The sequence below is a fragment of the Perissodus microlepis genome, chromosome 5 (genome assembly GCF_051167445.1).
Source record: "Perissodus microlepis isolate ML-2025 ecotype Zambia chromosome 5, ASM5116744v1, whole genome shotgun sequence".
Classification (NCBI taxonomy): Eukaryota; Metazoa; Chordata; class Actinopteri; order Cichliformes; family Cichlidae; genus Perissodus; species Perissodus microlepis.
The window spans coordinates 8823136-8840827 of record NC_140465.1 but is presented as its reverse complement, the minus strand read 5'-3'; the positions used below and the strand labels follow the sequence as shown (position 1 = coordinate 8840827).

At 42.2% G+C, this 17692-nt stretch overlaps 1 protein-coding gene across 4 annotated transcripts in view; it reads left to right on the top strand.

Moving 5' to 3' along the window:
• sulf2a (sulfatase 2a) overlaps positions 1–17692 on the top strand; it is a 33701-nt gene that overhangs the window by 11017 nt on the left and 4992 nt on the right. For all 4 annotated transcript variants that reach the window (XM_084927669.1, XM_084927670.1, XM_084927666.1 and 1 more), the window contains 9 exons: positions 12358–12624; positions 13365–13604; positions 13721–13872; positions 14567–14736; positions 16221–16371; positions 16615–16790; positions 16905–17033; positions 17305–17361; positions 17500–17629. In XM_084927669.1, the coding sequence (XP_084783795.1) occupies positions 12429–12624; positions 13365–13604; positions 13721–13872; positions 14567–14736; positions 16221–16371; positions 16615–16790; positions 16905–17033; positions 17305–17361; positions 17500–17629 (1401 nt within the window). In that variant the 5' untranslated portion in view covers positions 12358–12428. The remainder of the gene's footprint in view (positions 1–12357; positions 12625–13364; positions 13605–13720; positions 13873–14566; positions 14737–16220; positions 16372–16614; positions 16791–16904; positions 17034–17304; positions 17362–17499; positions 17630–17692) is intronic.

Sequence of the window (17692 nt, the reverse complement as noted above, 5' to 3'; positions counted from 1 at the left end):
ACCACAGTAAAAGGGTATAGGTGCCTATTAATCGCTTCATGGTTGAAAAACTGGGCATATCTCCTATCCTGTCTGGTGCTTTATGTTCTGTCTGAGCTGAGAGGAAGGAGTTATGAGGTTTTGTGTGGGTGCAGCGGTCACAGTGAGGTAATGGTGCAGTAATTACGCCTTTAGTAAAACGGGGTCGTGCGCTGCACTCTTTGCAACACAAGGTTGATGAACTCCATCCCAGCGCTGTTAATTGATGCCTGATTGAAGAAAGTGGGATAAAACAGAAATCACCCAAGAGAAAAAGTCAGCAGGTTGCAATTAAACAAGTGTAGGGTATTTTGAAGAGGTTATCAACAGAATATATACAATCTCCAATTAGGAATTTAAATTTCTTTTCACATCCTGTTTCAGTATGATCGATTGCCAGCCCAGCTCTGGATTGGTCCCTTGGCTGCTTCAGGAGTAAAGGCCACTGTGAAATAACCACGATGTCCTCTGAGCAGGGTTTCTATTCTCCCCCCATCCTGTTACTTCCCTGCTGCAGATCCCAGGAGAGGTTCCAGAGGCTGAGTGGGGGTCATGATCACACTACAGGAGGGCGACAGCTGGCTGCCTTTCTGACAGGGGTCTAATGGAGGCCTAATAGGAACTAGTCAAGTTCCAGAGGCCTCTGCTTTGACCTTGAATTTTGCCTGTGGAGGCAGGTAAAGAGGAGGATGAGGGATGGAAAAGGGAAGTGATATTATAGAAGCTGACAGGCAGGTGGTTTAAACACCTTTCTGGCTCTCTGAATCTTTTTTTTTTTTATCTTTGATTGGGCAAGTGTGTATGTCTGTGTGTCACCATGAGTCAGAATACATTTTAAAAAGTATATATGAAAAAAAACCTTTTTGTTTTGCAAGTAACTTTCAAGTTTGAATAATTTCATCTTAACTTTGGTGCATTAGTGCCGTATTTGAATTGCAACAACGTTTTTTTTTCTTCAGAATGACTTAATTACAAATAGACCGGATTTTTAAAGCAACAGGTTTGAAGGTTATTAGCTTTGGCCAAGTGCACTCAAGCAGCTTTCTTTCACTGCACATTGATTGGACATAAAATGAAACATATGGATCCAAAGCACAAGGAGACAATGATGAATTCAGTTCAATCAATTGTGAAAACCCCCAAAGATAACTGTAATTATGAATATTTAATATTAACCTTCTTTCTGCTCTTACTTACTAATATTTGTTCACACATGTAAGGATGTGTGTGTCTGTCTTTTTCAGTCAGTAATTCAAATCACAGGAAAGTCAGGCCTGCAGGGACAGCTGATGAGCATTATCCACAGTAAAGAGAGACCCACTCCTGCCTGATCAATCTGAGCTCTCATTAAAAGGCTGCTAAGCCCTTTGCAACCCAATACAATATCAATACTGTAGCACCACAAAGGGACCTCCAAAGCTGTTAGGCAAGTCGCTGGCAGCTTAACTGTCATTACTGGGTGGGCACCATGCCAGAGACCCCCTTTGTGGGCCACTTAGGCTCCCCCCATGGTCCCAAACACAGGTCAGGACAGACAGATGGGCTGTCTGGGCAGCTGTCCCGAGCAAGAGATGGAGAGAGATGGATGCCGACCTGTAGAGGAGGAGACGGCCTGCGCTCTCTCGCAGTATAGAGGGATGATATAGACTGTGTGTGTAGAGAGTGTGGAGTTACACACACTGCGGTCTCAACCGTGGCTTGTTTGTTTGCAATGCATGAGTATTTTCTGTGTTGGTTTTTCTTTGTTACCAAAGCTGATGTTTACACAGACAGACACAGATGTTTGCATTTAAACTGAACCAAAAACAAAGAGTTTGCTTAAAAAGACACACTCTGTGAACTGTGTTGTTACAGAGGAAAAACATTCCGGGTTTGGGCATGTAGCCTAACATTCCTGCTGGGAAAACCATAAGCAATGAATGGCACTCTGTGGTGATTTCCAAGTACAGCAAATGGGGGGAATATAAGTGACCATACATAGAAAGCCTCTGTAATTCAGATCATTGTGTGGAGATCTCCCCTCTGTGCTCTAGTCCTAACCCCCTGTGTGGTTCCGATAGGGGAGGGAGGGATAAGCCAGTAATCCACTGACAAAAGGGCCAGGAGAAAGCCTGCTAGCAAAGGTGGGGGGGTAAAGACAGAGAATGGGAGGAGTGAAGAAGTAAAGAAGCATTTGTTGCCTCTCAAAGTCCCAAGGGTGTGCTTAACTCCAGATAAGATGGTCCTCACCATGCTCACCGGTCCTGGCCATCCCCATGCTGTGTAGGGCCTCTTTGAATAGTTAAGAGCCATTGTTTATCAGTTAAGTAAAAGATTGGCAAGTCTACAGAAGTGATTACTTCAGCAGCAGCTCATCTGTAACTTCCTACTAGCGTATCGATTTATCTGAGCTGTCTTTAATTTATTCAGCGGGTGGCCGGCAGTTGTTTACTGAAAGTTGAAACTGATATTGTCCGTAATCATCATTAAGTCTGGGCCATAAGGAGAGGGAGAAGTCCCCACTGCCGCTGCTAATTTGATAATAGGAGAGGAATGGCATGTAATTAAAAGACAACAGATGACAGCTTAAAACCTGTGAGTCCAGTGGAACAAGATGTGTGCAACTCATAAACCAAAGGCGCACAACCTTATTTAGAAAAATAACAGCAACATACTTTCAGCAGATAATTATCACTGTGGGAATCTCAATATTGTTCTCATCAAGCCTTTTCGTATTATGGAATTCTTAGCAGACCACGTTGTGGATTGATGTTAGATTTTTCAATGCTGCAGCAGTTACACAATGTCATACAGAAGTCATTTGGCTGCTCTGAAGTCTCAGTGAGGTATTTAGGTTGGTGGAACAATGGCCCCCGGCTGATTTGTCCGTTATCCATTTAGCTGAGATGTGACACACTGTAGGGGGGCTTTGCCGCTGGTCAATAAGTGCCAATAAGAAACAGTCATCACTCAGCAGGCTGCCCTGTCCACCAGCGTGCTCACTTGTTTCAGCTGTCAACCCCCATGTCAAAGGAGCTAGCGACTGAGCCGCTCTTTCGGATGCATCACAAATGGCTTTCCCATATACAAACCTGAATAGGACAGGAAAGGCAAAGACACTCAGAGACTGCAAAGCAGGGCGATTTTCCCTCAGACATCTGAATAAACCCATCTGAAGTGAAAAAAGCTACGTATTTGCAAAACACCATTGACAGTTGCTCATTCTCTCAATCTTAAGTCCCTGGAGGTGGGGCCGTGGGGGGTTGAACTCAAGTCAGGGACAATCGTGGCTCTGTTTGTGTTTTCTCTAACACCTCCGTGTTCTCTTTGGGCTCTCATGGAGCGTACCGCAGGGGTGCATGAGAGGAGGGGTAAGTGCCGTGACCCTGAAATGGTCCCTGACTGGAGCCCCTCAAAAAATCCTGCAGACCACCACGCTAGCCTTACATGCCACCCGGTTGCTGCTGGAAACAAAGAGCAAAGCGGACATATGTGAATCAAAGTGAAAAGTAGCATCTTAAGAGTTCAAGAGTGAATCTGGTTAATAAAGAAATCCTCACTGCAGTAGGTTTTTATTTGTGGTGTGGCTGAGTCCATTATGGGGAAGATCTTCACTGATTTAGTTGGATAAACCCTGAGGAGACCAAAAGGTAGACGGTAGATCTGTGATGTCCCTGTAATGCCTTTGAGAACAATACAACAATATGATTCTGTTCATTTCCTCCAGATTCAGAGATAATTAGCCTAACTGTTGTTTTCCTCTTTTATGTCCCCTCATTGGAAAGAGAAGTTTGAAGTCTGATACACACAGTGTGGGTGTGTTTGTGTGTCTACCGCTCAGTCTGTGTGTGCGCGTGTGAGACGTTGTGTGTATTTTTATAGTCAACAGAGCAGAGTCTGTCAGAGCTCTTTGTTCTCCGGCGAGAACACATCATGACTGGGCCTTTTGTCTGAACTGACACCATCATACAGTCTCTTTTTCTACCTCGCTCTCTTTCGTCTTCCTCTCTCTCTCCTCCACCCTCTTATTTTTTTCCAGCAAACTATTCACCCACCTTCCCATCACTTTCTCCCTCACGCATTGAAACCATTTAAAAGATAATGGGCCCTGTGGATTATGGAGGTATGGAGATGATTTTTTTTTCCTTGTGTCTGTCTGGGTGCTTTAGCTTTGTGAGGAAGTCAGAGTATAGCGTGACTACCAGAAAATGACTACCGAGGGCAGGCATTTATAATTTATTGCCGTCTTTGTTTGTTACCCTACATTTATGTAACCTTTACTTAGGGCCAAAATTTAAACATCACAGCGTGGCAACCAGATAAAGCTGTTCGATGTCTCCTTCTGCAAGCATGGGGAGTAATTGGCTACCTCCAGCATCTACGTTCCCTCTGTGAAGACTTTCCAGGAGGTTTGATAACCTGGCATGAGCATGAGGTCACTGATAAAGCGCAACTTACATAGATGTAGCTTTCTGAAAAGACCCAAAAACTCTAATATTTACTCCACTACCCCCAACACTGCTGTAAAAACATGAAAAAAATGAGAATTTATGAACGACTCTGACACAGGTGGGGCTTTTCTCCCTCAGCAATAGGTCTGGGGTCTTTTTTGTTCAGTTTTTTTGCTTGTTTGTTTTTTTAATTCCCCAAATCTGAATTATGCATTTATACAACCACTGAAGGTTGTGAGGTAAAGATAATTATCTCTGACACACTCACAGTGGTGTTATCTCAGTTATCAGCTACATAGTGTCTCACTTTGTGCACGCTCAGGCAGGACGATCACCACGAAGAAGGAAAAAGTAAGTGATAGAAACATTTTTTTACAAAGTATTTTATTCTTGTTTTGTTAATGTACAATGAAATGTATCCTTTTGGCTGTAGCATTTATAGCGCTGCCTCACTGTCTCTGTGTGAGGGGAAGTTGTGAAAAGCAAGGTGGAAAGTAACCAGGTGAAAGCTGCATGAACCAGCGTGGTTCTGTAAAACTTGGATGCAGAAATTGAGCAGTTGTTTGTTAGATGTGTCAGAATAAAACTACATATAATCGCACAACTAATGTTGTGTTACACAGGACGTGTAGCTACTTTCTGCACAGGGTTGTGCATGGTGTGCAGGAAAGGTTGCTAGGACTCATAGCATTAGCCTGACTCGGCAAACTAATCTGACTTTATTTTGTACACAGTGGGAGGTGGCACACATTTCAGTAGTTAAAAATGCGATTATTGAAGTGATTAATGGTTTTAAGATGACTTTTAAATACGTATGCAATGTTTGTATGACCAATATTTAATTTGTCCATTGTGTCCAATTTTGGATATTTTCTGTGTGTTTTTGTCATACAGTCAGACTTTTTTCTCTGTTTTAAACACTATTAAATTAGTTGCATCCTTACTGGAAGTGGGCAAAGAAAACAGAGGACAGCGGTGTGAATCATGTCTGTGTTTACTCAGCAGCCATAATTTTTTAATGAGAAAAGTTGTTGATAATTAGTGAGAAAATTGGGGAATAATTATTTGAAAATGATGCAGAATGCCTGAGAGTTTCATTGTGTTATATTTTAGTATGTGCCGAAATGTCCCCCGCTCTTCGATTTTTTTCAGTTTTGCTTTATGTGTATTTTTTCTGCATCTCTTAATTTACACCATAAACAGATGTATAAAAAATGCAGTTCACCAGAATACAGGAAAGGAAGTGCATGTTGCTCCAAATTTGTGGAGGAAATCCAAGAACTCTTTCTTAATGTGTTGCTTCTGATATTCAACCCAACCCTACCCTGTACCCAGTTCTCCTGAAGGCCTTGGATTTGGGTTAGAATAGAATAGAATAGGATAGAATAGAATAGAATAGCCTTTATTGTCATTGTACAGAGTACAACGAAATTGGAGTGCCACTCCCTTGGTGCAAGTTTCAATAATAAATACAAATGTAAAATATAAAAAGTACAAAAAAAAAAAACAATCGTATTACTCAAACAATAGTATGTACAATATATATAGGATAGCAGCATTAATATAATGACAGTATGAGTAGCAGCATAATATAATGACAGTGACGGTATGGAATAGGTTCAATTGTTTTTGTGCTTATTTACTACGGGTTGGTATGAGAGGTCTGTGTAAATCAGTGAGGTTGTCCTAAAACAGTTTAAGAAAACTGTTTATTTATCCACATGGCTACAAATATAGTTATTGTACTTGTGTAGCATTCGAACACTTGTTAGTGAGTGTGAGGCAGAGAGAGAGATTTCCAGACAGAGCACATCACCACTTCACCTCTTCCCCTGGAGCAGCAGACTCACTGCAGGATTAATGATGTGTTAAGTGCTAAAATTACACACATTCATATTTCACCATTTGGGCAGCACATTCCACATGGCATTAAAGGTTAGGGGAGAATATAATGTGTTAACAAGAGAAGAAACACAAATCTGAAGACAAACAGTTTAAGTGCAGAAAGAAATATTTCACACTTGGGTCACTTCATCGCTGCAGAAATCAAATTTTCTCACTTTTAAAGTCTAACCACTGGTCTTTTGTGTCTGCGTAATCAAACAGAAAATTGCTGTGCAGGTTCTGACTGTCATCTTAAAATGTCTGCAGTGTGCCGAGCTTATCGGAACCTGAGGGAAATCTAAATTAAATCTTCTCAGTGAATAGGATCAGCCTCTGCATTATCTCTTGTCATTCTCAATGATTAAAGTTAGTTATTAGGAAGAATGTGTGGGCTCTATTTTAAACCAAGGAGCTGCTGGAGAGTTATTGAATATGATTTCAGGGTTATCAGCGAAGCACTGAGAGTTTTGACCAGTGGTGGATTCTGACATAGTAAAGAGGCCTTGTTTTTGGATGTCATTGCATCGGTATCAGTTGTTAGTTTGGAGGTCAGTGTTGGAAAAAGATTGTCTGGGGTCACAGCTGTGCTACGGGGAATCAAGAGTCAAGACCTTCTGCTCCAAAAAGATGACAACAAGTTGTGACTGCGTAAAATCCACATTTTTACTTTTACTGTCAAATCAGAGTTCATAGAGACATAAAACAGCTGACAGGGGAAAGCAGCACTCTGTCTTATAGAATGAATTATGAGAGTCTGATACCACGATTAGTCTCAGCTTGACGAAGGATCTATATGCAGGTTTTTAAACATGAGCAGCAAACACTTTGATATGGAGCAATTTAGCTGAGCAACATTCTCCATTTGTGTGTTGCTTGCTTAGCTGTTCTGTGGGTTTTAGCTGTTCTCTCGCTATGAAATCGTTGCATCTACATTTAGAAAGAGGTGAGTGCAGCCCAGAGCCATCAGCTAATGGCTGCAGAAAACAACCGAAGCATTCTGTTATGTACCTAATTTCATCTAACCCACTGTTTTTTGTTTTTTCCTCTCATTTCCCTTGCTCTCTGATTCACCATGTATATCCCCTCAGTCACCCTCAATGTGTTTCATAAAGGGGAGCAGAGAAGGCAAACACTCCTTCACATTAATCTGATCACGTTCCAAAGTGTTGGCTTCGTGTCTGAATGAGCACCCTATCACTTTTCCGCAAAAGTTGCGATGGCCTTTTTAGTAGTTCAGCACTAGGAACACTTACTTATCTGTTAATGGCACAAGTCTGAACTGCATGCTGTCACATTAATAGATGGATATACACTAGACAGCACAAGACAAAGACGCAAATAGCTCTCTCCATCACTGTCACTGAATAAAGGAAGGAACATTAACGTAAAAGTGACCCATCTGATTGCGTGAATGCATCGCTTTAACATGCGGATGAAGCCACACACACGAAGTTTCACTTACAAATAGTTGAGCAGTGGAGTTAATGACAGTTCATTAAGACATTTCAACGGACTTTAAACTGGCTCACTCACTTGCTTATTTCGGTCTCCAGTAGTTCTGAAAGTCATATACCAAATAGCACCTTTAACTGTACAAGTTTAATTTTCATGACCAAAATCTTACCTTAGCCTTATTAGCTACATTTGCACGGTTGGGTGTCTACAGTGTTTTGTAATAATAATAATATTATAATATTAAGACTGCATGTGAAAACGTAGCCGATTTAACTCCTCAGTCACCATTTTCAAGTTGAGTAGAGGCAAAATGCATAGAGAAAGGGGCGTGGGTGTTGAACCTACACTGATAAAGTGATCGTAAGCATAAGAATTGTAATGCTGCTAGATTTCTAAATAAGCCCAGGTCAGCATATCAACTTGAAAGATGATGCGATATGTCAGTACTTCTTTTACAGACTGATTGTGCTGCCATCAAATTCCACAAAAGTCAGTTGCTGTAGCTCCACCAATACCTCAAATGCAGGGTTAAATAATTTTCCCAAATCTGGTGGTGGAACAGAGATTTGCAGAGAATAATAGATTAAGGAGACGGACCGTGGCTTCTTATTATCATGAAAAAAACATTCCATACTGTATTGAGAATCACAATCCCCTCCTTCCACTGGAACGCACGCCCTCGTGCACGCACGCACACAAACGCAAACTTCCCTGAGAGAATGTTACTCTCACGTAGATGCATGCCGTTGCAGAATTAGCATCTGAATACCAACTTTTGTTGGTAAATGCAAGGGTCCTTGGAGATTTTGCACATTCTGTTCAGAGCTAGGCAGGCCAGTGGGAACAAAGTCACACATTAGCAAAGCCCTGCCAGGCTCAATTATGACCAAAGGGATTGGCTTGATAGTGTTTCAGCGGGCCACATTCAGCAATGGATGTGTCTATTTAAACATTCCTGGCCACTTCCTTTATGTTTTTCAGCACCGTAGATGGCAAATTCCTCTGTCAAGAACGAGCCAGAGGACAATATGGCGGTTCTCTGCGACACATCCTGTTTTATTCTGCTCTGTTTTATATGGCAGCCTTGGCCTATGAATCTAGTTTTCGTGTTTTGTGAAGATCTGTGTGCAGTGGAAGTGCTCGCGCTTTGTTCTCTCCAGACTATATGCCTAGAGTTTTTTTCCCCCTGCCTCGCACAGTCTTTTTTCCCTCAATCTTTCTCTGTCTAAGAACATTGGTGATAAAGAAACCAGGAGCCTGACTTTAAGCTTGTGGGCTTTCGCCTCCATATTTTATTGGCATTATGAGCACAGCTGATTAAATTGCAAGTGTACGCCATGGCTCGTCCTCCTTCAATATGTAATAAATGTCTTTTTTTTCTCAGTTTTCTCATATTCTGTCTGTGTTTGTGCCTTCTCGGGGGATCGCAGATTGGATGAATCATACTTTGTGCCTGTTTCAAAGCCCAAGGTGTTTTATTTATAGGGGAAAAGTACATTAACGCCTCTGCAAAGTCTTTGGAAGATTTATCAAGTACTCTCCCAGCTTCCACCCTGCCTCACTTGAACTGTGACAGACCTAGTAAAGTACAGCTGTGAGTTGCCGGGCAGTGTAACATATCTGCCTGCCGATCCGGTTTCTGTTTTTGTCCCTCCACTCTTGCTACCGTCTTACCATCATGCCCATGCTATGACATGGCCGGCTCTGTTGTCACTACATTTATAATTCAGTCTTATCAATAAAAGATGCATGGCATTAAGTTTTTATCTGGTGATGCAGTGCTGCTGTCTCTTAAAGCCTCTTTACAAGCGAATGACTGAAGAGCAAAACTTTCCCTCTGTGCTCTGACTTTCAGGCATCGCTTGGCATTAGTATAACCTTAGATGATCCTTGTTCTTTATACATGCTTTTAGAAGCTTATTCCCTATGATCTCATATTCTGCTAGCTTACTCCCACAGCCTTCCTCTGCAAGCCCCCAGCCTTTAATGAGTTTTGCTGAGAGTTATATTTACTCAAGTTGTCTTGTGCTTCTGTCTAAATGGCAAAATTTCTTCTTTCATTCTGTCTTATCGGGCTGAATCAGCATTGTTGTTTTGCAGCTCACTTAGTACAAAGAGCTGATGTGGGCAGATCTCTGTCAGGAAATCGAGCTCTAAATCACTGCAGCTTACAGACACAACATGGCCTGCCTCGCATTATGAATGCGTTAAAGCCAACACGGTCATGTTGTTGGAAACTGAGAGCAGCTTGGCTGACAACTGCTGTTCCTTAACTGTCGTCCATCTGTTTTTTCCACATGTCTTCAAGGTGCGATGTCTTCTGTCTGTTTGGAGGTTATGGTTCCGTCTGCTTTTTCTTTGGGTTTCATGTAGCATCTACCACCCGAAGAGATAAACAATACGAGCAGATAAAAGACAGACAGAGGGAGAGCAAGCTGGAAAGAAAGAACCGTGTGTGTCGGTTAGAGCTGATAAAAGCCTGAAAATCCAATTAGTTCTCAGTATCGGGGCAAAGGAGGAAGCCTCATGGGAGTAATGTCAGGAAATATCCACCACCATAGCATGACAATAACACAACATTTACGTACTTGGCTATTGATAGAGCGGCGTGAAAAATCTAACTGGATGTTTTCTTGCAAGTCAGGACTATATTTGGTAGCCTTTCCTGATGGCTTTTGCCCACATCAGCTTTTTAAACAGATAAACAACTATCAAAGGCAAGCATTGTACCTACTACACCACAAGCCACCCAGAAAGAGGAGCCAGTAGGCAGAGGGTGGTTTTAATTTTTCAACATACTGAATCTCTTCTTTATTCTCTTTAGATGTCCTGGAAATGATTTTGGTGATGAGGTTTGCACTACTGAATGCAGACAGCGTTGGTTAAATGTGTGTCCTTTCAGCAGGTTTCTTCCCCCCTATTATGGTTTCCCTCGTTGCTGGTGCCTTCTTTTCATACACTGCCAGAAATGAAAGAGGTATGGAGGCAAGGAGGGAACATGAGAAGGAAGCAGGGACAATTCAGAAAAGCACAGAGCCCCAAGTTAGAGCTCATGTGCTCCTCCTGGGAAGAACCGCATGCCCTGGGTTAGAAGAGCAGAGCAAAAACAGCTGCTGCTACATTTTAATCATGTATTGATATACTCATAGTATGTATTTGCTTGCATGAGCGTGTCGATGGAGGAAGACAGAGGACATACGAAGGTGCTGGTTTTGTATTTGTCTTTAAATGAGGACTGCTCTGGTCACAATCTCCTTGTGGACTTCCCAGCACATATACCTAACCCCCACCTTCTCACGACAGCGAAACATCACAGTGGGTTGCTGTTGCTTACAAACTGTTTTTAATTACGGTCACAGGGGTGTGTAGCTGCTGATGTGTCATCATAAATTAGATGCTATTTAAACTTTATTGGGGATTTGATCAAAATGAGAATGCGCTACATTTTATAAGGCAGATTTTTGTTCCGAAAGGTTCAGATGTAAACAAAGGTGGAAAAACTATCACAACAAATATTTATTTCTTTATTTCTAAGAAAAAGGTTTTTATTCATTTCGAGACTAAATGTGATCCTCATTATACAGCGTTTTTTTTTTTTGCATGAAGATAATTAAAACGACTCTTAAATCTCGAACACTTGCTGATGTGTCTTAATTAGCTACAGTGCTTGTAGCGCTTGTCAATTCTACTGTTGATTTTTAGTGAGTTCTTGCTGTCATTGTTTCTGGAGTTTTTACACTAGAAAGTCAGGTTACCGCTGCTGTGGGTTTGCATGGGCACAATAACCAACAGTTGCCATGGTAAACTCTAATGGGACGTATTGTTAATGAGGAGGAGTTATTAGAAAGCTAATAGGACTGAAGTGTAATTTTGGCAAACTGCATGTAGAGATTAATTAAGAAAAGACTATTTAACACATACTTGGCTCTAATTGTTATGTTAAATGTGTGCTCAATTTTTTTTGAGCAACAATGACAATAAATAGACAATGTTTTTGTCTTTTTATCTATTTTATTAACCTTAGTGTCATATCCACATTTATTCTTCTACTTTCATTTTCACACTGTGGGGATTTTCTGTTGTAGAGTGCCTTGTCTACTTATGATTTAAGGTGAACATTTTCATTAGAGTCATATTTTGTCCTCACGTTGTCACTGCGCTCAATGACCCCTGTCTTCAATTCCCTCCTCTCATCCGGTCTCTCCTTCACCTCTGCCTCACACTCCTTCACCCAACTCCTCCTTCCCCTGTTCTTTGCATTCACCCTAACCCCGTTACGATGAGGTGAGGCCCGAGCTGGCCTCCAGCCCAGGCCCATTAGCCCCAGCCTTGCAGCCATGTGCTCATCACCAGAGATCATTACAATCAGCCAATGACACCACTCTAATGCATCATTAATGATTGATTAACGAGCTGAGCTCAGCCCAAGCGGGTGCATTTGTACGGAAGAGCACCCCATAATGGTCAGGCAAGGCTTGCATCTGCTGTTTTTAACTTGTGCAGCTTTGTGTATGTGCGTGTGTTTGCATGATTTATTCTCATCAGCTTCCCTCTGTGTCCTCTTCCTCAGGCTGGGTAAGGAAGTTGCTGACTCCTCTGTGTTGAAAGAAACACTAAAGAGGTGACTGAGGAGGTGGCGTGATGGCAGAGCGGGGGCTCTCCGCCCCTCTCCCTCTCCTTCTCTTTCTTGTCCTGGTGGGAGTTCTCCCAGAGATTGAGAGCTCGGGATATCTTTCCGGATATCGCCTGAGGAGTCGTTTGCAGAGGGACCGGCACATCCGCAACATCCGACCCAACGTCATTCTCATTCTCACTGATGATCAAGACATAGAACTGGGTAAAATGTTTCCAATAATCCTCTGTGGTGCGCGTTTACCGTGTGATTATGCATCTGTATCTCTGTTCACTTTGTCGGGTACAGACATTTTGTCCATGTGTATCCACCAGCATCAGCAAAGGAAAGTCAGCCTAATGCTGCCTCTTGGCACCATAACAACTGGCCCACTCAAAGTCATGTGTTCCCTTTGCCAGCTCCTCTGTCGCTGGCATGAAATGAGGGCGGCCTATGGCTTCCATTGTCTGGTTGCCAAACCCTGGCCATCTCCCTACCCGCTTAAGTCTTTTAGCAGCGTATTGGGCTGGAGTGGCTGCATAATGGCCTCAGTGACATCCTTTGTCCTCCTGTGATCACCAGTGAGAAAACTCCCATTGAAAAGCAGGAATTTATGGTCAAGCATCTGTTTCCCCAAACAATCACCATCCTCCTGAAAAGCTTTTAGTACACAGGAGACCAAATGGGTTACTTTACAAAAAAAGATTTATTCTCTCATCTTATTTCCCCCCTTTCGTTTTATCTTCCCACATCCATAATGTTTTTCCCCCCTCATGGGTTATATTTATATTTTCACTCTTTACTCTATGTTCAACATCTCACTCTCTTTCCTCTTGAATGCTTTACATCCCCCTGGGTCCCTTTCATTTCAATTGCCGGCTTTTGAATCTGCTCTTACCCTCCTGTCCCCTCGTACAACCTCCCCCCCCTCCCCCTTCTCTCCCTTTCCCCCTGTTGCCTCCCAGGCTCTATGCAGGCCATGAACAAAACTCGGCACATCATGGAAAAGGGCGGCACACATTTTTCAAACGCTTTCTCCACCACGCCAATGTGCTGCCCATCCCGCTCCTCCATCCTGACGGGAAAATATGTGCATAATCACCATACCTATACCAACAACGAGAACTGCTCCTCACCCTCGTGGCAGGCCCACCACGAGCCGCACACCTTTGCTGTCCACCTCAACAACTCAGGCTACAGGACAGGTGAGCGTTGCAGAGTCCAAATCGAGCTTCAGTCGTCCCCGTTGAGTGATGAAATTCGCAAATAAACCTGAAAAAGAGTACATCATTAACTTGCTGCGCACCTGTTCTTCACTCAGCTTTTTTTGGAAAGTACCTCAATGAGTACAACGGCTCCTACGTGCCTCCTGGCTGGAAGGAGTGGGTAGCATTGGTGAAAAACTCACGTTTCTACAACTACACCCTCTGCAGAAACGGTGTACGAGAGAAGCACAGCAGCGACTACACAAAGGTATTATTGCACTCTTCTGACATCAAAAAGAAAATACATGCATCTTTACAGAATAATTATCACTGCATAACTAAAGTAAAAGTTAAGCCAAGTATCATTAGATTACATTTGTTTAGATCTTTTTTCTACTCTACCTGAGCAGCTCTCAAATTGCCCTGTTCACAAATTCACACTCCTTCATTCATACATACTTTCCACATAAGTGCTTTCAAACACTTACACACATTCAGAGGGCAACTCGAGATTTGTATCTTGCCCAAGGATATTTGGCATGCAGACCAAAGCAAGGCCAGAGTGATCGAACCACCAACCGTCCGATTAGTAGATACCTTCTGAGCTACACCCACTCTTACATAAGTGACTGTATTGACTTTTGTAATTACAAATGAAATTGACAGTTGGTTTTTATCCCTGCATGTGCTGAGATTGATACAAAATCAGTTAATGAAATTTGTGAAAAGTGATGCTTTTGTTCAAATGAAAACAACAATTCAATAAGTTTAAGCAACATAATACACATGAAAATTGCACTTTAAAGTAGCTTAACAAGATGAAGGGTTAAAACATTGAGCAGTTCCACTGACTCAGTATCAGTAACGTCTGCTTTTGACTCGCACAGTGCTGGTGCTCTGCTCTTTGACTCCCTCTGTCACTCACTGAGTACATGATAAATAATATTTCATGTACTTTACAGGACTATCTGACAGATGTCATTACCAACAACAGCATCGACTACTTCCGTACATCCAAGAGGCTGTACCCTCACCGGCCTGTGTTGATGGTTCTGAGTCACGTTGCTCCACATGGTCCAGAGGACTCTGCCCCGCAGTACAGCTCCGCTTTCTCCAATGCATCACAGCACATGTAAGGAAATGAGTTAGCTTCAAATTGCCAAAACAAACTGTGACCAAGTTACGAGTTAGCAGATTGTTGCAGGTTTTCCGATGGTCTGTGATAATACATGCACAGATAATTGGCAGCTGTTTGAACAGGAGCTTTGCCTATGGGATGTAAGCGTGTTTGGTTTCAGGGGGACAAAGATAACAAGTACACAGATACATTTTTACATTTTCACATCCAGAGCTATTTGCTTGCATATGAGTCATCTGTGCATTCATTCTGCTTCTATGAACCAGGATGACACAAATTCCATAATCTCGACTCAATCTCATCCTCCTCTGCCTGCAGAATGTTGTTGGAAGCCGATGCCTTTCCTTCCACTGCCAATGCTTTGCTCCAGTTTATTTGCCTCGTGCATTGTTCACATTAGTGTTACTACCGTAATGAGACCTGCTAATTTGTAGCATTTTGTCAGTGGTACAAGAAGAGAGGAATGATGTATGTATAGAGCTTAAGTAATGATGAAGCCATGTGCACACACAAACACACACACGCCTAACACCTCCATTTTTTTCTTCCTGACCCTTCGTGCTCACTGGCTGCCTAGTGCTGCTAGCTAATGGCAGAGCTGCTATTGGCCTCTAGAGATGTAGCCAAGGCCAGTAATGAGACTCCAATTTCTACCCCCTCACACCATCCTGCTGCTTCATCTAATCCCTCCAGCACCATTAACCTGTGCCACACAAGCTTTAAACACATAGAATATTCTGAAAATTCAGCCCTAGTGTCTTTGTGCAAACTTTTAATTGCTCTTTCTCCATAAATTTCCTCTCCCTCGGGTGATGTTTTCTGTGAGAGCCTTCTCTGGCTATTTTCTCACTCCATCTCCCTCTGTCCTTATCAACCACACTAAGAGAGAGAGAGGCGGTAAAAGTCCTGCACTCCTCTAGTGGTAAACCTTCTTCTCACCTTGGCACATTGCAGACACATCTTCACAGTACATTAGATTTCTCGCTGCAGAATAAGCTTCGGGACATTAGCATTTCTTAAAAGCCAAATCGATCCACTTTAAACATTAAAGGTATTTTCTTTTAGGATCTCATTAGCTATTTAGCAGTTTTTATTCTCAAATACAGTTCTGTATGGCTTGGAGTTAAATATTGATCAAAGTGGGCTCACTGTGTGCAGACCTATTGATTGCATTTTACATGGTTTATGTAACCTCCACTTTAGCATTCCATAAACACTTTTCTGGCTACTTTGGGGGAAAAGGATTGGCGACATTAGCCAGCACAGGAAGAAAATGTTGCTGTGAATGCAAGCGTTTTGGTTCTATGATTCAATTTACAGCTAAAGAATATGGAAACATCTCTGTGCAAATGTACGGTGACTAGTACAAAAAGAACTCTGTCTCCTTTAAAATGTAAGTAGAATCGGTATAAGTGAAATGCTTATTACACCACATAAGTTCAAGCTTCAAGCTTTTTTGCTGTTATCTTTCATTTTAGAACCCCCAGCTACAACTATGCCCCTAACCTAGACAAGCACTGGATCCTACGCTACACTGGACCTATGAAGCCTGTCCACATGCAGTTCACTAACATGCTTCAGCGCAGGAGGATGCAGACTCTGCTGTCGGTGGATGACAGTGTGGAGAAGGTATTCAGACAAGCAGACAGACATATGCTTAAACACAGACACACACACACATCTCATCTGACAGCCTTAAATCCTGGGAGATCTGTGCTTGTTCTGACTGGGACTGTATAATGTATTCACTGACACACTTGGTAAATTGTTCAATCCTCCTTTCCCACAATCTGGCACAAGAGACTTGAGCTATCAAACAGAAGTAAAACTTTTCACACTGTGTGAGTGTTCAATGAACTATATCCTCCGTAGGTGTACAACATGTTGGTGGAGACAGGTGAAGTGGACAACACGTACCTCATTTACACCTCAGACCACGGCTACCATATTGGCCAGTTTGGTCTTGTGAAGGGCAAATCAATGCCTTATGAGTTTGATATCCGTGTACCCTTCTACATTCGAGGACCTAATGTGGAGCAAGGTGCTGTGTAAGAGACTCGTTGTTTTTCTCTTGCATTCAGTATAGGGATAAAGGTAAATACCATTGTGACTATTTTCTTCTATCTAGTTCTATAGAAAAAAATGTTCTTGTTGTCCTGCAGTAATCCTCACATAGTATTGAACATTGACCTGGCACCAACTCTGCTGGACATGGCTGGTGTTGATATCCCTGCAGAAATGGACGGCAAGTCTATCCTCAAGCTGCTAGACACAGACCGACCAGTCAATAGGTGAATACCTACTTTACTTTATAAACTCAGTATCTTCGTATTCTGTATGCGTTTTTTGAATTTAAAATACCAGGAATGTGTCAAAAAGGTTGAGAGTTGAATTCTGTTTATATCATGGGCATAATGAAATCTGCAATCCAAACATAAAAATGGAACACCACTTTCTTCTCAGTGCCATGCAAGGATGACATTTAAAATAGAGTACATGTTTATCCTGTGCAAATATCACAAAGTGGTTTAACAGGATTTCTGAAAACGTCTCATTTTACAGGTTCCAGTTGAGCAGGAAGGGTAAAACATGGAGAGATTCTTTCCTCGTGGAGAGAGGGTATGTTTTCTTGTAATTTATTATCTTTTGTGAAAACTGTTCCCAAACCAGGAATTGTCCTCTAGCAACATGAGACTTCTTGTCTGGCTGGCTGAAGAAAAAATCATTTTCTGTTTTTTTGTTTGTCTGTGCTTTCAGGAAGCCTCCGCACAAGAGGGCAGATGGGAAGGAAATGGCCCAGGAAGAGAACTTCCTGCCAAAATATCAGAGGGTGAAGGACCTGTGCCAAAAAGAAGAGTACCAGACCTCCTGCCAGCAGCCAGGACAGGTACTTGACCTGTAAGATCTAGAACAGAGAGGTTAATGAAGTCTGAATAGAACAAAATTAAGA